The 27,385-nt window shown below is 39.8% G+C and overlaps 1 protein-coding gene across 1 annotated transcript; it reads left to right on the top strand.

The window, feature by feature from the left end:
• Positions 1-567: 567 nt before the first annotated feature.
• On the top strand, positions 568-26,736 carry podxl (podocalyxin-like). The gene is made up of 9 exons (XM_055225736.1): positions 568-846; positions 14,140-14,509; positions 16,213-16,442; positions 16,981-17,213; positions 18,509-18,532; positions 21,102-21,234; positions 21,806-21,849; positions 22,107-22,226; positions 22,497-26,736. The coding sequence occupies exons 1-9, from the start codon at positions 810-812 to the stop codon at positions 22,695-22,697; spliced, it is 1,392 nt and encodes a 463-aa protein (XP_055081711.1). The 5' UTR covers positions 568-809; the 3' UTR covers positions 22,698-26,736.
• Positions 26,737-27,385: the final 649 nt, after the last annotated feature.

The following is a 27,385-nucleotide window of genomic DNA, read 5'->3' as shown; positions in this document are numbered from 1 at the left end:
GATGAAATCTGGAGTTCTTTCTTTTCCCCGGATAAAGCTGAAGTGTATTTACAGATTACGGATCTGTTGTGGTGTCTCTTGTGTACTGCTCTGAGTCTGAGTTGTTAAAGAGTTTGTTAAACCTCTATGAGCTCACAGTGTGTTCTGGTCTGTGTGCTGGCCATGTTCTGGGTCTGAGTCAAATGAGTATGAGTATTTCAATAATCATTTAATTGTGATAAATCAATTTCACTTGTCACTGCACTCATTTGAGATTTTTTTAAACTCTGATGACAGTTTTTACAGTGTAGGGCCACACTGGGGAACAGCGGTTCCTCTCCCTCCTTTCTTTCACTCTCTCTACCTCCCCCCTTTCTCACTCTCTCTGACTATAGACTGCTCTCTCCCTCTCTCCTCTCACCCTTTTGCTATGTCTCCTACTTCTGCCCTCCTCCTCTCTCTTCCTCCTCTATGTCCCCCCCCCCTCCCTCAAGCCTTCTTCTTTCTCCCTCTATGTCCCTCTGTTCACCCCCCTTCCTTTCTCCACTCCCCTCCCTCTCTCTCTCCTAACATAACGGCTGTATAAGTTGGGGAGGGGGTCACATCGTCCAGACGCAGCCGAGGAGACGTCCCAAACATTCAACCCAAAACTGTCGTCTGCCTCCACTTCAGCCCAAACTAACTCAGGCTTTTCAAACTGAAATTTTACAAACTCTTTTGAAATCTCCAGAGGACATTTTGAGGGTCAGGAGGACGTTTTGACTTCTTTTCCAAACACCAGGACAGTGGTGGTGACAGTAAACTTTTAAACGTGTAGATCAAAGCTGGAGATGTGGAAGCAGACTGCAGTACACTGGATGGTTCTGAGTGAGTACAAACTTCACTGTGACATCTGCTGGTTTCTCACTGTGAGTTTCTCACTGTGAATTTCAACTGCTGCCGACATCTGCAAATACTCACACATGTAGTGGTACTGGTATTTAAGGATACAGTACTAGTACTACTACTCACATACAGTGTACAACTACTACTCCTTCTAACATACACTGTATTATTACTATTGTTGGTTTCTCACTGTGCTCTTCAGTTGCAGCCGACATCTGCAAATACTCACAGTAGTACTACTAGTACTCATGTACAGTGTTCTAGTACTACTACTCACATACAGTACTACTACCCATATATTGTGCACTAGTACTACTACTCACATACTGTGTATTAATACTACTACACTCACATACTGTGTACTAGTACTATCTGCAGGCTTATTCTGGTTTTAGTCCATGTACATTTTTATTTTTGAAATTGATTTTGTATAAATATATTTTGTAGTTTTAATTGTTTGTTAGTTTGAATGACACACACACACACACACAATTTATTTATTTATTTATTTGAAGGACAGTGTGCAGATACATTAAAAAGATGGCTGCACCAGATTTAGCAAAATTTTGAAGTTTCAAATAAATACATTTTGCAAAAATATTCTGGCATTAAAATTAATTCAAAATATGAAAAAAATATATCATATAGTATTAAACATTAAAAATGTAAATAAAATATAAAACTTAGTGTGTATAATTTTTCAAAGAATTGGCTAAAAATGGCAATGAAAAAATGACAATGAAATTTTTTTTTAATTTAAAATAAAAAAGTAAATTTTGAAGTGTAAAAAATATATATTTCCAAATAATATTAAAAAACTGTCTAAAGTAAATTCACTTCAAATTTCAAACGACATCATATTTTAATTACTCTGTCGTTCATAACATGTGCTGTTCTGAATCTAAGACAAAAACTGCATTCATATGTCATCTCTGCAGTACCTGCCTCCTCTTTTGTCCTCCACACAATCTAATCCGGCCCCCAGCCTACCTCTTGGTTCATTCTGGGTTAGTATTATTTTAGTTTATTTTAGTTTGGCTCTAGTGTAGTCCTAGTTTAATTCTGGGCTAGTCCTAGCTCAGACCCAGTTTTTACTACAGTCTGATCCTAGTTTACATCTGGTTCAATACTGTTTTTGGCATTTTGGCAGAGCAATGTTGGGTCAATTTTTTTTATTTTATTTTTATTTTATTTTATTTTTTCGCAAAAATCGAATGTAGCAGCTGCTGTTATATTACAGTTACTTCTTATTGAAACAGATATAATGTTGGGGTATTTACCATTACTTTTTGAAATGGATCTAGTATTGGGATGTTTATTATTTGTTAGTGAAACAGATCTAGTTCTGGGATATTTATTATTTATCTTTGAAACAGATCTTGCGTTGGGGTAGTTATTATTTCTTATCGAAACGGATCTAGTGTTGGGATAGTAATTATTCCGTATTCCTTCCATATTCCCTCTTAAAGTAGTGGCACAATGTGCACCTCCCTTCAGAGACCAGGGCCCTCCTAAACATCTGACCATGTAGATGATAACAGTACTCTTACTTGAGTAAAAGTCGTGGTTCCTCTTCCTACTGTGAGTAAATCTACAAGTGACTTGAGCTTTATGTTGACAATATGAAATGATACCACATTTTGTGACTTATTTCATCGTTTGTCACATTCACCAAGATTATAAATCAGAAGTTACAGTTAATCTTTAAGTTACTCTTACGTGAGTAATACTTTTCACAAATACTTTTTAACTTTTTGAATTTCTTGGAGCACTGCTTTGTATTACTTGAGTAATATTATCCCCAATACTCTTCTACCCACCTCTGGTCTAGGTTAAGGTCTGACTTAAACCTGGTTTAGTTCTGACTTAGACCAGTTCTTGTCCTGATTTAGTCCTGCTTTAGACTGGCCTAAGTCATAGTTTAGTCCTATTTTAGATCTGTTTTAAACCTGTCTTAGTCCTGTTTTAGACCTTTTTTAGACCTATTTTAGTCCTGTTTTAGACCTGTTTAGTCCTGGTTTAGATCTGGTTTAGGCCTGGTTTAGATCTCTTTTAGCTCTGCTTTAAAAACAGTAGCCCACATTCATTTTGGTGTAATATGCTGATTGGCCTGTTTCTCCTCTCCTCCCTTGTCCTCCATATTTTTAAAGTACATCTCCATAATTACCCAGCATCCCCCATGCCTCATGCCCCTGTCAGCTCATTTAGGCTCATGTTTGTGTTTTATCTTGCACCTGTCGCTCCTGTCGTTACACCTGCCACTTCTGTTTTTGCACATGGGACACAGGGAGACACAGGGACACTTCAGGACCTGTCAGCAGATTCATGTGCGACCTGTATGTTTGTGTGGGTGATGAGGAGAGAGGGAGGGGAGAGGGAAAGAGGAGAGAGGGACAGAGAGAGGGAGAGGGAGGGAGGCAGGGTGAGAGAGGGAGGGAGGAGAGAGAGGGAAGAGAGACAAAGCAGAGAGGGAGAGAAGAGAGAGGAGGGAGGAAAAGAGTGAGGGAGGTAGAGAGGAGAGAGAAGATGGAAGGAATAGTAATAAAATATCCCCTCTTTAATACCCCACAGAAGTAAAATACCTCCTCTTTAATAACCCAAAGAAGTAAAATACCTCCTCTTTAATAACCCAAAAAATTAAAATACCTCCTCTTTAATAACCCAAAGAAGTAAAATACCTCCTCTTTAATAACCCAAAGACATAAAATACCTCCTCTTTAATAACCCAAAAAATAAAAATATCTCCTCTTTAATAACCCAAAGAAGTAAAATACCTCCTCTTTAATAACCCAAAGAAGTAAAATACCTCCTCTTTAATAACCCAAAGAAGTAAAATACCTCCTCTTTAATAACCCAAAGAAGTAAAATACCTCCTCTTTAATAACCCAAAAAATTAAAATACCTCCTCTTTAATAACCCAAAGAAGTAAAATACCTCCTCTTTAATAACCCAAAGACATAAAATACCTCCTCTTTAATAACCCAAAAAATAAAAATATCTCCTCTTTAATAACCCAAAGAAGTAAAATACCTCCTCTTTAATAACCCAAAAAATAAAAATATCTCCTCTTTAATAACCAAAAGAAGTAAAATACCTCCTCTTTAATAACCCAAAGAAGTAAAATACCTCCTCTTTAATAACCCAAAGAAGTAAAATACCTCCTCTTTAATAACCCAAAAAATTAAAATACCTCCTCTTTAATAACCCAAAGAAGTAAAATACCTCCTCTTTAATAACCCAAAAAATTAAAATACCTCCTCTTTAATAATCCAAAGACATAAAATACCTCCTCTTTAATAACCCAAAAAATAAAAAATATCTCCTCTTTAATAACCCAAAGAAGTAAAATACCTCCTCTTTAATAACCCAAAGAAGTAAAATACCTCCTCTTTAATAACCAAAAAAATAAAAATATCTCCTCTTTAATAACCCAAAGAAGTAAAATACCTCCTCTTTAATAACCCAAAGAAGTAAAATACCTCCTCTTTAATAACCCAAAGAAGTAAAATACCTCCTCTTTAATAACCCAAAGAAGTAAAATACCTCCTCTTTAATAACCCAAAGAAGTAAAATACCCCCTATTTAACTATATACTATAAAAAGTGGACCATTATTTTACACTTTGTTCATTAACAACAGTATTGGTTTAAAACATTTGAACACAAACAGGTCCATTGACTTCCTAGAGAACTGATAGTGGCATTTCACTCTAACCAGCAGCAGTCACATGTTTGTATTGTTGAGAGTGAGCCAAAGTTAGATACATTCTTTTAAATCACAGCTGTTCTGCAAACTAGACTTTTCAGAGCTTTGAACCTTGTTCTAGTCGTTTCTTCACTTTAACCGTCTGAAGTTTTATTTGGAGTGATTCATGTTTGAGTAATCTTTAATCACTTACTTTCAAGACGGAATTTTGCCTATCTACCCTCGTTTAGACCTCTACCAGTACACGCCCACTGTGATGTGCGCACTTCCTTCTCCAGTCTTATTTTCTTAATCGGTGATACATGTAGGCTTCAACAGCGCAATGTGGTCATTTTGATACATATGAAAAAAAAAAATCATTCTATTGTTCCTTCTGGGTGGAGTAGTGACGTGAAGTGTGTTAAAGGTCTTATATTACACAAACCTGACTCTGTTATTACCATAGATTGTATATATAAATGGACGTAGTTAACCTGCTAGCCACCATGTTCCAGACAGGAAGTGATCATGAGAGTGCTTTCGGCTCCATCGTCTCAAACTGGCCCCTATAACTGCTGGCCTCAATGAGTTTCATTTGACTGGAGCCAAACGTTGTAGGCTCCAGTCACTCCCTCAGTCCATGTCTTTATACAGAAGTGGACTCAGGGGTATATTGCTGTTATCGCATCAAAAAAAATACTTGGAGTTGTGTTTTGTTTTATTCACAAATGTTTGAGTAACCCTTATTATTAGTCTGTCTACATCTCCAAAGCTCTATTCCACTGTGTGATGTCATAAAGGAGTAGTTTTCAAGTTAACAGTTCCTTTTACCTTTTGTTCAGTAGAGATTGGCAATTCCAGGGCTGAAATCATCCAAATGATTCTAGTGAAGGTGTGTGGAGTGCACAGTGGAGCACGACTTGTGTTACCACATGACATTACAAGATGAAACAGAATGTTTTCAGCTTGAGAGAAGAACTCAACCTAAGTGTTTGTATGTTAAACATGTGTCAATGAAACAAAGCATAACTCCAGGTATGTTTATGATGAGGAAACAGCATTAGAACATAGACTAGAGAATATAGTGTAATATGGGGGCTTTAAATAGTGGGCTCTTTTAACTGGACTCCCAGAATCGGCACAGAAGCAGAGAGGCGACAAGTGTGAGAGATTTGAGCACAAAAAAAATCATCATAATAGTGAGTTTTTTCATTATAATTGTTACAGTGCAGCATATTATGTGGATTCTGCATCATTTGAATGTGTAAAGGCAAAAGCACTCTCAGATGCCCTCAGAGTGTGTCATGGTCTCTTCATCTTTCAGCCCTTCTGAAATCTTTCCTGTTAAACTTAAATGTCATTACCATTCATGTGTCCAGAATGTACTCCCTGCTTTTTAAACAAACACAACCCTAAACTTATGTCACTGCAATCTGAGAAAGAGGAAGTGATGTCATCATTATCTGCTCCAGACAAGACTTCCTATTGGTCAGCCATTTCCTGTGTGACTTTTGGCGTTTCCTCTAGTATCCCCTCTGGGCTCCCGTAGGAATAAAGTGAATTCACATCAAAGGGTTAACAAAAATCTTAAAGAAAATTGTGACCATGTTTTAAATCAGAGCTACTCTGCAAACTGGACTTTTCAGCTTTAACCATGTTCTGGTGGTTTTTCTCACTGACCCTCTGAAGTTGTATTTAGAGTGATTCATGTTTGACTAATCTTTAATCACTTATTTTCAAGATGCCGTTTTGCCAATCTACCCCCGTTTTCACCTTCACTGGTACACGCCCACTGTGATGTACATGTACTTCTCCAGTTTTATTTTCTTAATTGATAATACATGTAGGATTTGTCAGCATTGTGTAGTCATGTCGGTACAAATGAAAAAAAAAATTACTACTCGTACTACTGCTACTACTGCTACTACTACTACTACTACTATTACTACTATTGCTACTACTCAGAGGTGGTAGAATAGCCAAAAAATGATTTTGGTGAATGTGACAAACAAAAATGAAATAAGGGGTATTTTCAAAGAGACACAAAAAAAAAAGGACTAACTAAATCATATCTGAAGGAGCTGCAAGAAACACAAATGTTTAAATTATGTATTTCATATTGTCAACATAAAGCTCACGTCACTTATAGATTTACTCACAGTGAGAAGAGGAACCACATCTTTTACTCAAGTAAGAGTACTGTTACACTGTACAATATACTACTCAAGTAAGAGTACTGTTAAGTCAATAAATGTATTTCTCAAGTAGGAGTAAAAGTAGGCTGCTAGAACAGATCTTTAAAAAGTTATTCAAGTAAATTTAACTGAACAAATGTACCTGAGTAGTTCCCACTTCTGTATGTATAGAGTGTGTGGAACAATGAAGGCTAGGCAGGGTGTTGTTGCGTGCTGTTCCCAGGACGGAGGCACTCGGACTGGGTGTGGTGAGAGGCAGAGGGTCTTGGAAGTCCTCTCTGTTTGAACAATCTGTACTAAAGCCAAAGCAGAACCTCCAAGAGAACACACGAATATGTGTGATACAGAGTAAGAAATATATGTTATAATTGGTATGAAGGAGGCTTAAATTGGACCTACATAGCAAACTGGACTTTTCAGAGTTTTAACCATAGTCTAGTTGTCTTCTCATTGACCCTCTGAAGTTGTATTTGGAGTGACTCATGTTTGAGTAATCTTTAATCACTTATTTTCAAGATGTCACTATACCAGTTTACCTCTGTTTTCACCTGCACCGGTACACGCCCAGTGTGATGTACGCACTTCCTTCTCCAGTTTTGCATTGTTGTGCAGTCATGTCGGTACAAATGAAAAAAAAAAAAAAAATCCGCTGCTCACTAGTGTGATGTACAGCTATGCATATGAGGGGCCGACAGTATGTGGCTCTTGGTTGTGGTGAGGAGGAGGAGCAGAGGATGAGGAGCAGATGAGGAGCAGAGGAGGAGGAGGAACAGAGGAGGAGCAGAGGAAGAGCAGATGAGGAGGAGCAGATGAAGAGGAGCAGGTGAGGAGTGCAGAAAGAGTATGGAGGGGCCATGTTTTGGAGTGCTTTCTAGGTCATTGTTAGGGATGCACCTTTCACTTGATATCAGGTATCGGCAGATACTTAAAGCTTTAGTATCGGAATCTGTATCAGAACTTAAAAAATCTGGATCATTGCATTCCTTGTCATTAGAAAGAGTTTGAACTGGATATGTTGCTGGACCTGGAGCCAATGGAGCTAGATGAAGACAGGGGTGATGGACCTAATGCAGTAGAGTTCTGGATGTGCTGAAAGCAGTTTGGATATTTCTGGCCATGCTGAAGACGGTTTAGAGATTTCTGGATGTGCTGAAGATAGTTTAGATGTTTGTGGCCGTGCTGAAGATGATTTAGATCAGGGGTGTCAAACACATTTTCACCGAGGGCCACATCATGAAAATGGCTGCTCTCAAAGGGCCAGATGTAAAATAAATCTAACTACATTTTAAACTTGTTAATTAACTATTTCTGTGTATATTACTTATTCAAGTTACAAATGTTGTATATGCATTTTCCTAGATGTAAAAATATGGCTGTGTAACTGAGCATCTCCTGATAAAATGACATTTTAATACCATCACAGCTTTTTAATTTACCCAGTCGAGGGCCACATAAAATGATGTGGAGGGCCACATTTGGCCCGCGGGCCTTGAGTTTGACACATGTGGTTTAGATGTTTCTGGTCATGGTGAAGGCGGTTTAGAGATTTCTGGCCACGCTGAAGATGGTTTAGATATTTCTGGATGTGATGGAGGCAATTTAGGGCTTTCTGACTGTGCTGAAGATGGTTTAGATGTTTCTGGATGTGCTGAAGATGGTTTAGATGTTTCTGGATGTGCTGAAGATGGTTTAGATGTTTCTGGACGTGATGGAGGCAGTTTAGAGATTTCTGACTGTGCTGAAGATGGTTTAGATGTTTCTGGATGTGCTGAAGATGGTTTAGATGTTTCTGGATGTGCTGAAGGTGGCGGTGAGGTTTCTGAGGTAGACCAGTGAGTAGTGAATTGCAGTAGTGGGATGTAACCAGGGCATTGACCAAGACTTCAAAGGAGTGCTGGGTGAGGGAAGGACAGAGGCAAGAAATATTGTGAAGATGGAACATGGAAAAAGGCTGGTGGTGTTGTAGATGTGGGATGGAAATGAGACTACCATCCAATATGACACCAAGACCTTTGGTGAAACGGGGACCAAGCAGCCGTCCACACAGATGCTGAGGCGATGAGGAGCACTTACATTTTATCACCATAGAGTTTGTTGTGTAAAAAACGTGGAAATGACTTGTAAACAAACAAACAAACAAACAAACAAACATTGCTGTCACCATAATCATTATTATCAACATTATTATTATTTTTATTATTATGATTATTATAATAAGGGGACAATGTGAAGATTCTGTTCCCATTTTGGGGGATAATGCTAGAGTAAGATTTAGGTGTGTTCAGAGAAGATTTGTAAGAACTAATATTATCTGTTTACATTTGGCCATACACAGTAAGTCCAGTTTTCTTGGTTAGCCGCTCCAGAGGATGCTCTTGTGAGGGGAGACCTGCAAGAGTTCACAGTGTTTTCAGAGGTGCCACAGAGTGGAGGGAGGATTTTAGAGTCTTGTTCTTCATTCGTCTGGTGATTTTGAACTTTGAGAGTTAACATAAAACATTATGTTGAATCTAACAACACCAGAGCAGCAGACCAGCTCAAGTTTAAGGCCCTTAGTATATGATGAGATATACAGGGTCAACTCAAAATTGAGAGCGAGTCTGGGGAGTAGAAGGTTCTGGATTCATCTCCTGGGTCTTTTTGTGTGGGGTTTGCATGTTATCCCTGTGTCTGAGTCAACCCAAAGCATGCACAATAGATCAAATCCTCCAGCTAATGTAGTCCTGATCAAGAATGTCTCAAGATCAGGAGATGGGTCCCACTGCCCCTGACAGGTTTAACCCAGAGACACTGAAGGGTTAGGGTCAAATGAAGGTTTAACCCAAAAACATTGAAGGAATGGTCAAATGCAGAGGACACATTCACAGAACCTAGATAATCTATCCATGATTCATTTCTTTCCCAACTCTCAGGGTTTGTACTTGGTCTGGTTTTGGTCCAGGTTAAAGTTTAGCCTGGATTTAGTCCTGGTTTAGTCCAGTTTTAGTACAGGTTTGGTCCAGTTTATGTCGTTGCTGTAGCCTCGTTCTGCTGTCAGTGTGTGGATGTCCACCCCTCTTTGTTTATAGCAGACGCTGATGGCGTCTGGTAAAAACCTTCACTTTAAAACAATGGGACCCAGTTAAATTTAGAATCTCTCAAAGCTCAAACAGAAAAATTACATTTAACTAAGTCATACATCACCATTGACCAGACATGGGCAAACTACGGCCTAGGGGCCACATACAGGCCTTTGGGATTATTAATCTAACCTGACAAATGTGACTAAATTATCTTAAACTAGTGAAGGGTAAACCTTGTTCAATTTACCTTTTCAACAAATTGTTGATCTTTTGGCACTTGATAAAACGGAATGTGAGTTTTTCTGCTGTGTTTATTTTACTGAAATCTAATAAATTCATTATTAATTTAATTAATTCATTTGTAAAACAATGCATTGCTACAAGTTACAGGCCAAATCTCTAATGTAATATATACATATATATATCCTGGCCCCGCCCCTGTGTGACATTTTAGAACCCACTGTGGCCTGTGTGTCAAAAAGTTTGCCCACCCCTGCCATAGACAGTTCATTAAAAACGATATGATACTTTTGGCAAGTATCAATACTAAAATGGTCCAATTAAAAAGACAGAAATGAACCTTTTCCGAATAGCTTTACAATTATCTTAAACTGTATCAGAACAAATGTAAGACACACAGACTAGTATACACCCATGGACCTCTATGGAACCTACCCAGACGACTGAGGGATTATACAGATATAAGGCCACATGGGAAGAGGAAACAAAGTTCTACCATTTAATGTTGAAAATCACATTCTAGTATCTAATGAAAGAGTAGTTTTTGTCATCATCTTGGTATTGGAATCAGTATTGAGTATGAAGTCTATTCCTTAGTATTGAATTCAAGTTTGACAGTTTAGTACCATGACAACACTATTAGCTCTATGTTTAAAGGTTCACTGTGGAACTTTTGTAGAGAGGCCCATCATTAAACCTGCACTCATTCAGTTAGAGGTGTTTTTATTGCTCAGCAATGTCTTGAAAAATATTGGTATAAACCCAATCTAAACCCAGTCTAAATCCAGTCTAAATCTGGTCTAAACCCGGTTTAAACCTGGTCTATATTGGCATGTGTGGTATGTCATTGGTCTCCACTTTTCACCAGGTCCAGATAAAGCCTCTCATCCTAAACCAGGACTAAACCAGGACTAAACCAGGACTAAACCAGGACTAAACCAGGACTAAACCAGGACTAAACCAGGACTAAACCAGGACTAAACCAAGTCTTGGTCTCATGTCTATGTAATAAATGTGGAGATGTTATTGGACCAGGCTGTAGCTGGTACCTCTCTCTCCCTCCCTTCATCTGCCCTTTCACCCCCCCCCCTTCTCCTCCTTCATTTTTCCCTTCCCCCCTCGCTCTCTCTCTCGCTCTCCTTCACACCTGCACCCTTCTCTCTCTGCTCTATCTCTCCTCAAATTTTCCCCTGTTTACTCCCTTCTCTCTCCCTCTCTCGCCTCTCACTCTCTATCTTTCTCTCTCATTCTCTCTCCTCTCTTATCCCTTATTCCCCCTCTCCCTATCTCCTGCTCTCTGCCCTCTCTTTCGTTCTCTCTCTCGCCTTTCTCCCTCGCTTTGGGCCCTGTCTCTCCCTTTCTCTCTCCCCCTTTCTTTCCCTCTCTCACTCTCCCCCTGTCCTCCCTATCCTCCCTCTCTCTCCTTCACTCCCACACAGACACTGCACAGATCAGACTGCTCTGTCTGTTTAAAACTAATTCTGGAAGAATTTTTCGATCTATTTTAACTCAAGGTGTTTTTTTGTGTTTTGAATAAATGTGATGATTTTGTGAGTTTACTGAGCATATCTGAGCCTGTACGTCCAGAGCCTTAACCTGCAGATAGAGACACATCCAAGTGTGTCTCACTTTCAGTATATGGACAGGCCTCATGTGAAAGCTCAGAACCTCCAGAATTCACTCACGGAGCTGCGTAGACTGCACTAGCACTGATTCATGATTGGCTGTAGGTGCTGGGGTTTAGGTAGTGACCATTCAGATCAGAGAGAGTCCTCTTAGGTTTAAACCAACAGGATTTTAGCATTTAACCTGGCAACCCAAATTAGAGTGTCATGTGAGGCTCATTCTACTTTCTGATTTGATAATGGTCTTGAACCAAAACACCAAATTATTACATAAACAGCTTATTCATTATGTCCAAAGTTTTTATGATTAAGAATAGATAAGCAATGCAATTGTTGTCAGTAAAAGTTACAGTTGATCTGATCCTGTTTACCTTGTATCTGGGGTCACAGAGAGGTCATGTTTACCTCAAATCTGGTGTCACAGGTTACGTTTATGAAGTTTGAAAACTTACAGCTCTTTTCACAGGTGAGAGGTTTTGGTTGGACGTTGGATGATTGACAGCTTGATTTGATATAACACATGCGGCTCATCCTTCAGTCTCTTTTCTCCTCCCTCTCTCCTCTCTCCTCCCTTCTCTTTCTCTTCCCTCCTCCCTCTCTCTCTCTCTCTCTCCCACCTCTCTCTCTCTCTTCACTTTTGTTCTTTCTAAATAAAGTCCCAGTGAATGCTTTAACACTATTTTTTCCTTTTCTCCTCTTGGTCTTCAGTCTATCACAGAGCCATTTGTTTGTACATCTTTTGTTTCTCTTGCCCTCCCTCTCTCTCATTTACCTCACCTCCTCTCCCTCCTCTCTCTCTCCTTCTCCTCCTTTTCCTCTCTCTTATCCTTTCTTTTTGCCCCCTCCCTCTCTCTCCTCTCCTCTCTCTCCTCTCCTCCCTCTCTCCTCTCCTCCCTCTCTCCTCTCCTCTCTCTCAGCCTCCCTCTCTCTTGTCAAATTCCAGTCTGGTTTCCAAGGCCATAGAAACGTGAGTATGGTCATTAGTTTTGCAGCTTTCACACCTCCCGCCCTACTCCTCCTCCTCCCTCTCTCTCTCTCCCTCTCTGTCTCTGAGCCCTCCCTTTTTCATTTACTCTTTTATTCACTGTTTTCCCTCCCCAGTTTGATCCGGGACCCCAAAGCCCACCCAAGAGTCTGTGACCACTACAAAAGCTAAGGCAAATTATTGAGGCTCATTAAAGAAACTGTATATGAAATAAACCTCAGCAAACTGTCCCCAGATAGCAGGTCCATTATTCAATCAGAAATCAGAATGAGCCTCACATGACTTTCTCATTTGGGTTGCCAGATTCAATGCTGAAATCCAGTTGATTTACACCCCAGCACCTGCAGCCAATCACAAATCACTGTGAGTACAGTCTCCACAGCTCCGGTTCTGAGCTTTCACATGAGGTCTGTCCATATTCTGAGAATGAGACACACTTGTATGTGTCTCTATCTGCAGGTTAAGGCTCTTTACACACAGGCTCAGATGGGCCTGTAGTAGTTTTTAAACACAGAGCAGTGTCTGTGGACTGTCTCTCTCACCTCTTTTATCTCTGCGCTATCTGGACATGTGGATTCCTGTCATAGCTCTTCAGACTGAGGACCTGCTCTGATACCCTGTAAAAGCAGCTCTTAAGGGCAAAATGAGATTTTTGGGGTTAAACAAGTCCCTCTCAAATAGCATTACTGTAAGAAGCTAGTCACTCTCATCCTTTTGTTGAAAACCGAGCTCATATTGATCACAGGTTTCTGAATATGTGCTGTTTAAATCACTTATGGATTTTTTATTCAATTTTCAGACAATTTTCCAGCTTTTTTCTTAATGTGTCTCCATGGTGACTGCTGACCATTCTGCCATAGATGTACATGTAGAACACCCTTAGCATGATATCACTGCAAAGTATCAATAAAAAATACAGAGGGATGTCAGTGTGGTTTTGCTTGAGGAGCAGAGGAGGAGGAGGGCTGCAGCAGGGCGCGGTTCTTCCATGTCTTTGTCAAGCTCTTCCTGTGAGGGAAAGCCCAGGAACAAGCCGCAATTCTGGGCTAAAAATGTCCCTAAGTGTCCTGGATGTGTTTGTCACTGGGAATCTGTGAAAGGGCAGCAGTATTCATTTCAGTTTGAATGGTTGCAACTATATGTGTCAGATGCCCTCCCTGTGTGTCAGATGCCCTCCCCATGTCTCTATGGGGAGGGTGTGAATATGAATTCCAAATCTCACCATTATTACAATATGTGTAAAATAATTCAGGTTAAAGTCCCTGTCCCGATTTTTATCATCTTAAAAACATGTGGGACCTTTAAACCCCCCCTCTCCCCAAGGGCTGCTTATACAATATATCTGTACTGGAGCAATACACATTTTGTTCAAATACATGGAAAATCAAGTGCAGAGCATTTAACCATAAACCAGATCAATAAATCTCCAAAGTTAAACCAAATTTCATAGATATAGATAAAATAATTTTGCCATTTCTCCACAGGTTTTCTAGTCCATTACGTCCATGCTCAGAACATATCCACCACTACCAATGTCACCACTGAGCTCATCACATCTACCAAACCTGCCACCATAGTTCTTTCACCTGTCACCATGGTAATTACCCAGCACCCAACCAGCGCTGCTCGTGCCACTTTGAAAGAGAATATAAGTGTGCCCCCTAGCACCGCGGCTAACATGAAGGAACCTACCAAGGTGTCTGGTATCACCATACTGACAACGCCCACTCCCACAACACAAAAGCCCTCTACTCCATCTGCTAGTGAGGGCGCAGTACAGCCGCCAAGCATCACCACTGTGTCAAAGCTACAGCAGCAGCCAGCATCAACGACACCCAAGAGCGCTGATCAGAGGTGAGTAGTGTTGTCAGAAGTATCAAAAATCATATACAAATTGATTCTAAAACTAGTTTTGAAACTAGATCCTCATTGTTCGCAGGTATCAATATTAAAAAAGTCCCATTCACAGGACAAAAATGCACCTGTCCTGAATACATTTAGAATGATCTTGAGATATATCAGAACAAGTATAAGACCACATAGACTAGTATACGCTTATGTATCACGAAGGAACCTGCCTGGACCACTGAAGGATTACACAGATATATGTTTTATTATTGAGCATCCAGGTATTCCTTAGTATCAAAATTGAGTTTGAAATTTTAGTATCATAAAAATACCACAGTGAAATGTCCCTGTGTAGAGCAGGAGTCTATCAGCTCTGATGTTTTAAACAGAAAGCTGCTGGACCTGTTTCTGTGATTGCAGTTTACAATGTAAGAAAATGTAAAATTCTGACCCATGAACATTACAGATCAATAATAAATAATAAATACTGGGGCTGCACAATTTTGAAAAAAAACCCCAAAACAAATAGAATTGGGATTTTGCTGACAAGCAGTTCACTACGATTTAGGAAGTACATTTTCCATTCATTTTTCCCATAAACTTTTTGAAAAATTCATATATTAAGAATTCAAAGACACCGTGAAGGCTAACCAGCTACGTGCTAACCATAAAAATTCAGTGGTTTATAAAGTTTTAGAAACAGATTTAAAATAAAAGTGGTCATTAGTTATCACATAGCTGATTAGTCCTGAGCTTTCACAGTATGTATATATATATATATATATATATATATATATATATATATATATATATATATATATATATATATATATATATATATATATATATATATATATATATATATATATATATATATATATACACACACATACTGTGAAAGCTCAGGACTGTTTTGAGGTTGTTTCTTTTTCTGAAAATCTGTGAAAAATAAATGAGAAATTTACTTTCAGAACCAGGGGCAGGCGCTATTCAGCTCCATTACATTTGCGAAAAGTAGAAATTGGTCAACAACTCTAGGAGCATTGACATTTGAGAGACTGAAATCTGAACTGATAAACTAATACAAGAACATGAGACCTCTGTAAACATATTCTTCATTTTAAAACATATTTACAGAGGTCCCTTATAAGATTTTTTTTATAAAACATGGGACACTTTGTTGTTTGCAGATGACATTCTGACTATTATCTGGAAAAACTGCAGCCTTTGTGATCTGATCTTTGCACAAATTTGTGATTTTGATTTGATAACAATTAATTGTGAAGTCTAATAAATACCTTAAAAGAATCTCAATATGTCTTCTTAAAGCACACAAATTCTGTGGTTTCCATGGCAGTTGTTGGCTGCTCTAGTGGCTGAATGGCTGGCACATAGTGCAGTTTTTAAACTTTATAAACTTTAAACTTTTTAAGTAATATTTGGGGATTTTTGACCAAAGAAGTGCAGCTTGTGGAGTTCACCCCTGGAGGCTGGTGTGATACTGCAGGACACAGAGAACAGAGAGGAGGGACTCTTTTGTCCTGAGGGCTGTTACTCTATGCTCTGACACAGATCTGATGACTCTACCTGTTGAGCTGCACTGAGACTTGTTTGAGCTTTTCTATTATTGTTGTATTTTACTACTCAGTGTGTTTAAACTGCTCCTAGAGGACAAATACTGTCATACTGATGACCCCTCTCTCTCTCAGCACTCCTTCAAAGGTCAGGGCCACTACGCTGGACTCAATTACTTCACTCATCCCAGGTACCACCCCCAGACTGACCGAGGTCCAGACCACAGCACCCAAAGGCCAAACTCAGACACCCGATACCAAAACACCCATGACTACAGAGAATCAGGCAACCAGGGTTACTCCCTCAGTTACCAACCTCCCTGTGGCTGCTTCTACAAAACAGGCAGGAAAGGACGACAAAGGAGGTAAGACATGATTTGAATGGTGGGCATAACTTAAACTGTTGCATTCTCAATAGGAAGTAATCATGAGCACATTTATGCTCCATCAACTCTGGCTCCAATTTAAAGAGCACATTTCCAGGAGCCTGTGATCAATACGAGCGTTCATGGTCCTGTTTAAGAGTTTAATTTTGCACACAAAGGTAAGAGTAACTAACTGAAAAACTGTTGGATAATGCTAGCTAACTTGTGACTGTAATGTTATTTGAGAGAGGCTTGTTTAACAGCACACCTGTTGTAATTTAGCTTAGTCAGTTCTTTATGGTCAGATTGTGTTAAAAGCTTAGAATAAAGTCTAACTTAAATAACACAGCTTCAGACAGAGCAGTGCCTACAGTTAGCATCACAACCCCAGGGAATGTTGATGACATCAGCGGAAAAGTATCAATACAATGGGCTCTTGCATCATTTATATTTCACTTTACATCAAAACTATGCAGTTTTCTTGGATTATATTATGAACAGGTTTAGTGTAAATGTGATTTTCTTGTACATGTTTCAGCTGCAGGAACACCCACAGTGACCCATAAACCCAGTCCAGACCAGGACCAGGGGTCCACACTGCCTCCTGGGACCTCCCCTCCTCAGACCTCCTCTAAAGCTCCCGCAGCAGTGACACAAGTTCCGAGTCTGATTACCACCAAGTTCAGAGTTCAGACCAGAATCCAGACCACCTCCTTCACCTTCACCACAGAGACCATACCCTCTACAGAAGCAGCGCAGAAAATATTCTCTGTAAGATTATTTTTCAAAACTGTATTAAATTGAGGTATTCTGCAAACTCTTTTTAAATCTTTCTACCATATTTTAGTGTTGTTCCCTCAGCAAAAACATACCTGAAGAGGTTATAGATGTCATCTGTACATGTTTGAGTAATCTAGCGATATCTGCCAGGCCCTATTTGAACCCATCGTATGGTTAGCACTACGATCTTGTAAAATCCTCCAACCACAAGCCTACATCACCCATGCTCCCACATGACAATTCTCCATAAATATACAAAAACCTGATACAAAGCTGTACACAGCAACTTGACAAACCTGATGTGACGTGCAGTAGCTTCATTAGTGGAAAGCACACTGATTGTGTTGTGATAGTGCCCTGAAGAGGGAGTTACAGAAAGCAAAGGGAGGAAGGACTTAGAGCATCAAAAATACTTTATAAGTGAAACTTATAAAGCAGGTTAATATGTTGTTTTGGGAGAATATCGCATTTTTAAAACAATAAAAGGTGAAAAACAATAACATGGTGATCTTAATATGTCATGCATCACAGTTAATACCCCACAGAAGTAAAGTACCCCCTCTTTAATACGCCATAGAAGCAAAATACCCCATAGAAGTAACATACCCCCTTCTTTAATACCCCATAGAAGTAAAAATATACTGTATGCATATTTAAAATTTTAAATCATATAAAATTACCAGAAATCTTAACAATAAATTGATATCTGGCACTGATTGACTTATGAGAGGCTTCAAGAGAAAATAAAAATGTAAAAGGTCCTATATCACACAAACTTGACTTGTGAGTTTTAATGCATGTTATAATGTTGTTACCGCCTCAAAAACATATCTGGGTTTTGTTTCATTCACGCATGTTTGAGTAGCCCTTTATTATTAGTCTGTCTACATCTCTCTCCAAAGCTCAAAATGCTCAGTTTTCATTTAGTGGTAGTTTTCATGTTAACAGCTATTTTTAGCCTTAACTTTACTCTTCAGTACATTAGAATAATCTTAATTCTTGAATTTATGTTTTCATTTTTATATTTTACCTTTCCATTACCTGTATTATCACTTAACAACATCACTGAGAGGAACACAGTGTTTTTGGTTTGGGAAAAAAAATGCAGCCCAAATATTTGTGTGCTTAACATGTAAATGAAACAGCACACAAAACAACATTATGACATAGATCAGAGAATGGTGTAACTGGGCCCTTTAAGCGTTGGCTATGTTGCTGTGGGTTAAATATACATATATTATATATTATATATTCATATGCATTTACACTGTGTGCTTATCTTACAGTTCTCGCTGAACAGTGGTCTTCAGGTAGGACTTTCTTATTGTAAATCTATTATTGTGCTTTCCCTCTTCCTGTGACTCTGCTCCTATTGTCCTGTTCCTTCCTCACAGTTCCACCTTAAAAACAGCCCCACCTTAAACTCGCTCCACCCAAATACACAACTATTTATAGGCCCTTTAATGTGGGCAGGAGGAGGAAGATGTCAGGAAGAGGATATTAAATATACAAGTTAGTTTATATATATATATATATATATATATATATATATATATATATATATATATATATATATATATATATATATATATATATATATATATATATATATATATATATATATATATATATAATTATTATTATTATTTTAAAGGATTTGCTGTGGTCTAAAGTTATTCCTCACTAGGGTAAGACACATTTTTGCTCAAGTACATGGGAAAAAACTGCTACAGTATGGTTTTACATTACCAATCTATCTCCATGGAGACAAGCAAGTAGTGCCACCAGGCCAGGTTACAGGTCAGATCTGTGGAGATGCTTTTCAATTTATTTCTGAGCTATAAAAAGATTCCAGGTGTAAGTAATGATACCTTTATGGAGACGAATTTGAACTGCTGTTTAACTGAGATCTACATGCCCCTGCATAACATCTGAGACTATGCCATCAGTACATAGACTTAAATGCATCTTCAGTCTGGATCCTATAGCTATGTTTCAATGGACTGGTTCAGATCTGGAGACAGATCCTGCTGGTTCCTAGGATCCTGGCCTCCATCGCCACGGAAACAGAACCCGGAAGTACAGGGTGTGCGTTCTTTAAAGGGGAGGAGCTTCCTGTGTTTGAGCCACTTCCTGTGTTCCCAGCCCTCCTCAGCTCTGCTTACTGCAAAAAAAATATTCTTGACTCGAATTCAGAATATGAGTCTATTTTTGATTAGTTTCCCCTTTAAAGGCCTGATTTAACCTGATTTTGGTCTATGTATTTGAGCAAAATGTGTCCTGCCCCAGTACTGATATATTGTGTAAGCAGCTCTTCAGGTTAAAATAAGTCAGCTGTGTGCTGTCTGCATCTAAAAGCATTTCATTGTCTGGTAATCAGGAACTAGCAGGCTAGTTGTTGTTAGCTTTACCGTCACAGCAAACCTCTGCTCTGATCTCTGAGAGCTGTGAAAAGTGCTTATAAACTCATTGTGGTGAATACTTAGGATGCTCAGAATACATAAGGCAAACGAGGAATAACTTTACACCATTGCAAACTGTTTAAAATGAACTAGCTCTGTTTTTCATGTTTTTAATATGGTAAAAATCAGCTACAGAGACTTTAAAATGGTGGGCCCAGTGTAATTATGCTGTAAAATACTTCATTAAAACTGCACTAAGCAACTTTTCCTGGGGATTTGGTGTCACTTGCTTGTTTCTGTGGAGAGGTTATCGATGCTTTGCAGTTGATCTCATCAACATTCCCTGGGGGTGTGAGGCTAACTGTAGGCACTGCTCTGTCTAAAGCTCTGATATTCAAGTTAGACTTCAATCTTAGCTTTGTTTTAACACAGTCTGACCAGAAAGAACTGACTTAGCTGAACTACAACAGGTGAGCTGATTTGTGCTGTTAAACAAGTCCCGCTTAAATAACATAACAGTCACAAGGTAGCTAGCATTAGCCAACAGTTTTTCAGTTAGTCATTCTCACCTTTTCATTGAAAATCAAACTCCTAAACAGAATCGTGAAACCTCGTATTGATCACAGGCTCCTGAAAATGTGCTCTTTAATTCCATTAAACAATTTTTCTTGAGATAATTTAAAAACTTTTGCTAACGTTGCTAAACGTTTGCTAATCTGTGCATTGTGTTACCGTGGTAATTGTTGAAAATGTAGCCATAGAGATGCCTGTAGAACACCTCCAGCAGGATGTTACTACAAAGTATCAATTGCTTTGACAGGAATATTCCACAGTACCGCATTAAACAAATCTTTATACATGGAAACAAGCAGGTGACAGTACCACGCAAATTACAGGTCAGGTACACACCCACTGTGACGTACGCACTTCCTTCTCCAGTTTTATCTTCTTAATCGATGATACTTATCGGTGAAACTAAAGTCAAAATGACACAGATTAATTTTGTGAGTTAAAGTGCTTACTGTCTCCACTCACAGCTGTGCCATCCCATAATACTACTACAGAAATATCCCACATAATTCACACACAGGAAGTAGTCACTGCAGGACTGACCTTCACTTCCTGTTTGAGCTGAAGAAACAATGGTTGAGTCCAGTATCTGTTCACTCACCTCCTCATTCTCTTTCCTCGATCCCTCCTTTGTGAGTTACATCCACAAAAAAGAGATAGCCAATAGGAAGCAAGAAGAATGCTCCTGTCTGCTCCTCTGGCTCTGCTCCTCTGGCTCTGCTCCTCTGGCTCTGCTCCTCTGGCTCTGCTCCTCTGGCTCTGCTCCTCTGGCTCTGCTCCTCTGGCTCTGCTCCTCTGCTCCTCTAACTCTGCTCCCCTGGCTCTGCTCCTCTAACTCTGCTCCTGTGGCTCTGCTCCTGTCTGACCCATGTTCTTGACTGCTCTTGTCTGGTCTTGTTCTTCTCAGCCTGGGGAGCAGAAGGATTTGGTTACTGTATGCAGACAGCTGATGTCAAGTTATGAGGATGGAAATTGCACCCTGACGTACCGCAATGACAGCGGGAGGATGCAGATCGATGCCGCATGGATGTCGGGCAAAGGTACTGAACATGTTGTTTTACTGCTGTGTTTCAGATGAGTTCATAACATTCTATAGACCAAAGGGACGGTGAAGTCCCTCATCCATCCAGGCCTGGTTCAGTGTAGACATTACAAGCACACGTGTTTTAAAATTCAATTCAATTCATTTTATTTTTGTAACGCCCAAAATCACAACAACAGTTGTCTCGAAGGGCGTTCATGTTTTGGTTGATGGGGGAAACCGGAGTACCCGGAGGAAACCCATCCAGACACGGGGAGAAACATGCAAAACTCCACACAGAAAGGCCTGGCGACCCAGGGATCGAACCAAACCTTCTTGCTGTGAGACATGAGTGTTGCCACTCAGCCACCGTGCTGCCCACACACAAAAACAACAAACACAAATGCAGACATGAGTAATAAACAATAAATTATCTTCCACCCCTGCAAACCAGAGTCTGAATTAGATTAGATTTATTGCTACTTCAGAAACTTTAGGATCAACATCATTTGTGTTCTCTTGAAACTGAAGTTTGGACAAAATTTTATTTCAAAGACACAAATCTCCAATATTTGTTCTGTTTCGTCCAGTGAAGCCTTCGATCACCAGGCAGGCGTTTGACGACATCTCAAAGGTCAGTACTTTCTCTCTCTCCCTCTCTGTCTCTCTGTGTGTCTCTCTCTTTTTTTGTCTGTCTCTCTCTCTCACTCCCTCTCTCTTTTTCACTGTCTTTGTGTGTCCCTCTCTCTGCCTCTCTCTCTGTCTCACACTCACTGTCTCCTACTCTGTATCTCTCTCTCTGTCCCACTGCTCTGAAAGAGAGTTGAGATTCAGAAAAAGTTTATGTGTTTTGTTGTTTGTTTATTTATATATTTGTTTGCTTTGTTGCAGAAGCCAACAAATAGCCAGACTCTGATTACCATTCTGGCCTCATGCGGCGCTCTGCTGCTCATGATCCTCATCCTGGCTGTGTGCGCCTCCCACCACCGCAAGAGCTACAGTGAAAACCAGGTAAAACCAGGTCTAGACTGGGACTACACCAGTTCTAAACTAGGGCTAAACTGGGACTAAACCACCACAAGAGCTTCAGTGAAAACCAGGTAAAACCAGGTCTAGACCAGGACTAATCCAGGTCTATGCCAGGACTAAACCGGGACTAACCTACCACAAACCCTACAGTGAAAACCAAGTACAGACTGGGTCTAGACCAGGACTAAATCTGAACTAAAGCAGGACTGAAAAGTAGACTATTTACCCCCTCCCCTCTGCCTTCCCCCTCAGCGGCCCCTGACAGATGAGCTGCAGGCGGTGGAGAACGGTTACCATGACAACCCCACTCTGGAGGTGATGGAGGCACAGGGGGCGGAGCCAGAGAAGAAGATGGCGCTGAACCTGAACGGCGAGTTTAATGACAGCTGGATTGTTCCCATGGACAACCTGCTGAAGGAAGAGGGGCCAGACGAGGAGGACACACACCTGTGAGGGAGTGGTGGGGTGACACATATGATGTCAGTACACAGACAACGCCTGTGTCCGAATGTCCATACTATTCCCTACAGAGGGCACTGTTTAGGGGTCACAACATTTTTAGTACTGTCTGAATGGAATGAAAAACTGTACCTTGAAAAGTATTGTCCAAAGTAGTGCCCCATTAAAAGAGCAATACTTTTCACATCTCAGACAAAAAGCTGAATTAACCAGTCTGTTTATATGAGATCCAGTTTGACATAAATGTGTATGATTATTATTAGTCCATAAAGACTTAGGTCAGTCCAATCTGATCATTATTTATGACAAAAATCAAGTTTTATCAGGTTAGACTTAAGATTTTTTTTCACCCTGACACCAGAGTCACATGACCTGAATGTAATGATCTGAGAGTGAATCTCTGTGAATGAGTCACTATAGAGTCAGGGCTGTGGAGTGAATGAGGGGTTAGGGGCTAGGGTGGACTTTCGGACACAGGTCACCGTCCAGGAGGGGTGACGTCATGCGTGAGGGACTTGTGCTGCAAAAACTGAAAAGCTATAAGAGTTTAAATGTTATAAACAGTTTTGTATCAGTTTAGTTGATTTGGTATAGTGCTCAGCAGTGTCCACAATTAAATGTCCCATTCACATAAACTTTCTGAATAAAATGAGTTTTAAAGGTCTGAAAGCTCAGGCCTGATCAGCTCTGTGTATAAACCATCGTTAAAATATTTCACTGAATCTTTGGTTTTACATGAGATACGTTTATGACTCATACTTGAATCTGATTGGTCAAGGCATCAAAACATCAGAATATGCTAAAAAATCTAACTTGAATCCAAGTTATCCAGTTTCGACGCCAGATGCCTGTCCCTCCAAAAAAGCACAAAGCTCTTACCTCTTAGCATCAAGACAGACTATTTCTGAAAACATACAAAAAGGCTGAAGTTTTTCTGTCAGCATTGCCATGTTTGTTGTGACTTGTTTGGGCGCTTGGCCTTATTATGTATATTGTATACTTCAAGTGATTTAAACTCTTGTAAGCTTTAATTTTTGTGGTGCGACTGTGGAATTAACAAAATGGACTTTAAGCTTGTGCCTTAAATATAAACTTTTATCTCTGATCAGAGAAAGGGACTTCGCTATTTTGGTAAATGTATAAATTATTCATTAAAATTTGATTTTGCTTGTCCTAAAAACTCACAAATCACTGTATTATTTCTGAACTTTTGGTTTCCCTCTGTAGAGCGCCCCCTGCAATTCAGAGACGGTAATGCCAGCTTGCCCTAAGTGTGTTTATGGCACATGTATGAAGATTTGATAGTTTTTCAAAGCTCAGCTTTTTGGGCTGATTTAAACTAGACACAGAAGGGTCTGAATGTTTTATACAGTAGAAACAACCAAAGCTTTACGCTCCTTTAAAGAAGAGGCATTATGCTAAATCAGCTTTTTTTAAACTTTCTATCATGTTCTAACACTGTTCCCTCATCAAAAACATGCCTGAAGAGGTTTTAGATGTCATCCATGCATGTGTGAGTAATCTAGCAATATCTATCAGGCCATATTCAAAGCCTCCTTACAGTTAGCAATACGAGCCGGCTCCGCCCACAAGCCTGCATCACCCATACTCTCTCACAACAATTCTCCATAAACAAAAACAGGATACAAAACAATGCCCTACAACTTCACAACCCTGATGTGATGTGCAGTAGTTTCATTACTGGGAAACTTAGCACAAGGAGCATAATTATTTTGTTGATTATAAACCACAATATTGATCTAAAACAGATCATTTCAGAGATTTTCATTATCAAGTTTTTATTTTTGTGTGACTATGTAAATAATAAACAATCCCACTACAGAGTTGGGGCGGAGACAGAGGGTAGGTGAACTTTTGTGAGCACTCAAGCCTCAAATGCAGGGCAAGACAGGACTCAAACATGCAGGGATCTAAATACAGCTGTGATCATGATGAGGGGGACACATCTGAACAGGGTTAAAGCTGAAAAGCACAGTTTGCAGAATATATCTGTTGGAGGAAGTGCACAGGACTTGAGTTTTTGTTAAAAGAGCATTATGCAACTTTTATAGGGGAGGGTACACCACCTCCTTGTCTCCATGGAGATGTTATCGCTTTACCTGGAATGTTCCACAATATGGCATTAAACCAATCCATCTCCATGAAAGCAAACTGGTGACCATCAGGCCATGCCACAAGTCAGATCTATGCAAAGGAGATCCCACTCCGAGAGTGCATGTTGAACAGTCAAAACACTGATTGTTAAATAAATGCATAAATGGATAAGAATAAATGCAAGATAGATACATCTAATGCCGTATTGTGGATTAGTCTAGGCAAAGCAAAAATATAAAAAATGAAAGCTCCTATATCACACAAAACTGACTCTTGTGAGGTTTAAGCCATGTGATAATGCTGTTACCTCCTCAACAGACCTGGAGTTGTGTTTTGTTTCATTCACACATGTTTGAGTCACACTTTATTATTTGTCTACATCTCCAAAGCTCAAAATGCGACGTTCCACCTTGTGATGTCCTGAAGTGGTAGTTTTCAAGTGAACAGGTCCTTTTCCTTTTAGTTCAGAAGAGACTGACAATTCCAGAACTGAAATTATCCAAATAATTGTAGTGAAGGTGTATGGTGTTTAAAAACAGTGCAGTACTCCCTGTATTACCACATGATGACATCACAAGGTGGAACAGAGTGTCTTCTGTTTGAGAGAACAACTCAATCTAAATCTGCAGAGTTTGTGTGTTAAACATGTGTGAATGAAACAAAACACAACTCCAGGTCTGTTTACGATGAGGAAACAACATTAGAACAAGAGAGAGATAATAGAGAATAGTCTGATAAGGGAAACCCTGGAGGAAAGCAGTTGAAAATTTACATAATGCACCTTTAGAGGTCAGTGCTTTTCACAACCCTCCCTTTTCTTACTAACATATTTATTCAAAAGATAAACTGCTTTTGTGGTTTAAAACTGAAAACACTGGACAGCCTGGTGATTCACTGATTAGCTACATTTCTGTGACCAAAGTGGGTGGAATTCCATACTTGCTAGGGCAGGATTTGAACCTGCAACCCACTGGTCACTGGGCAAATGAGTAATGTAGTTCCACTGTTTAGAAGCTGAAGTTTGTTTGGTTTGTGCAGAGCTTCGATGAGGGAAGCTAAGGACACAGCCAATGAAATGATGTGTTTTTATAAATGTTACCTTATCATGAACACTGATGAACGTTGTTTATTTTTATTTTTGAAGCTGAAAATATCAAGGACTCAGAATCAAAGTGAAAAAGTGACATAATGGCTAAAACAATATTCAAAATTTGAGGCAACTTGTATAAAAACAAAACGTTTCAGGGTGTGTTTTTTTTTTTATAAATATGAAAATTTTCAACTTTGTCACCAAATCTAATCATTTCCAATTTTGATTTAAAAAAATGTGTGTAAGTTATTTGGAAAAGTATTTCTAAAGCTAAATTGAATATTGTTATGCTGCTGTTTTTTGTTGTAATATAGAGTTCATGGCTCTAATCACTAATTGAAATGATCAGGTTAAACATCTGGGAATTGACCTTTTGGATATTCATGTAATCAACAGGCTAAAGTGACTCTTGCTCCATCTGGGAGGCCATTCTAGAATCTGAAAACCACCAATAGAAGGTGATGTCTGAAACAAAGTGATTTGCTTTAAATAATTCTCTCAAAATTATTGTGAAAATGTAAACTATTTTGCAATAATTGTGTGCCAAAATGTCATTGTTTACTTTGACGCACAGCCCTGAAATGTTCTCCTGCTCTCACTCACTTCTCCCTTTATTCTAAACCACTGTTATGTATTTACTGTCACTACGATCTGAGCACGTTCGTGTTTTTGTGAGAATCACTTTGTGTTTTTTGTCCAAATGTTGTTGCCGTATGTGTGGTATTTATAATGTTTGCTCCTCAGCGAACAGCAGGGGTCTGACACACTGGAAACTGTAAAGATGTTTTAATATTTGCAAATAAATACAATAAAAAGTTGTTTTTTTTCAATTTGTGTGTTAAATTTGGTTTAATGAAGTGAGAAAGAGGAGCAGATAGGAGCAGAGTTAGAGGAGCAGAGGAGCAGAGCCAGAGGAGCAGAGCCAGAGGAGCAGAGCCAGAGGAGCAGAGCCTGTGGAGCAGAGCCAGAGGAGCAGAGTCAGAGGAGCAGAATCAGAGGAGCAGAGCCAGAGGAGCAGAGCCAGAGGAGCAGAGCCAGAGGAGCAGAGCCAGAGGAGCAGAGGAGCAGAGCCAGAGGAGCAGAGCCTGTGGAGCAGAGCCAGAGGAGGAGAGTCAGAGGAGCAGAATCAGAGGAGCAGAGTCAGAGGAGCAGAGCCTGTGGAGCAGAGTCAGAGGAGCAGAGTCAGAGGAGCAGAATCAGAGGAGCAGAGCCAGAGGAGCAGAGCCAGAGGAGCAGAGCCAGAGGAGCAGAGCCAGAGGAGCAGAGTCAGAGGAGCAGAGCCTGAGGAGCAGAGGAGCAGAGCCAGAGGAGCAGAGCCTGTGGAGCAGAGTCAGAGGAGCAGAGCCTGAGGAGCAGAGCCTGAGGAACAGAGGAGCAGAGCCAGAGGAGCAGAGCCTGTGGAGCTAGAGGAGCAGAGCCAGAGGAGCAGAGTTAGAGGAGCAGAGTCAGAGGAGCAGAGCCTGAGGAGCAGAGGAGC

The sequence above is a fragment of the Periophthalmus magnuspinnatus genome, chromosome 12, assembly GCF_009829125.3.
Source record: "Periophthalmus magnuspinnatus isolate fPerMag1 chromosome 12, fPerMag1.2.pri, whole genome shotgun sequence".
Lineage (NCBI taxonomy): Eukaryota > Metazoa > Chordata > Actinopteri > Gobiiformes > Gobiidae > Periophthalmus > Periophthalmus magnuspinnatus.
Note: the sequence above shows the minus strand (reverse complement) of the source record. Positions and strands in the feature narration are given on the sequence as shown.

What these genes read in the sequence shown, in the direction of transcription:
- podxl (XM_055225736.1), top strand. Translation starts at nt 810, where the DNA reads ATGTGGAAGCAGACTGCAGTACACTGGATGGTTCTGA. An exon ending in AGGAAAGGACGACAAAGGAG is followed by an intron (nt 16,443 to 16,980) that starts GTAAGACATGAT and finishes TACATGTTTCAG; the next exon opens with CTGCAGGAACACCCACAGTG. An exon ending in CGTTTGACGACATCTCAAAG is followed by an intron (nt 21,850 to 22,106) that starts GTCAGTACTTTC and finishes GCTTTGTTGCAG; the next exon opens with AAGCCAACAAATAGCCAGAC.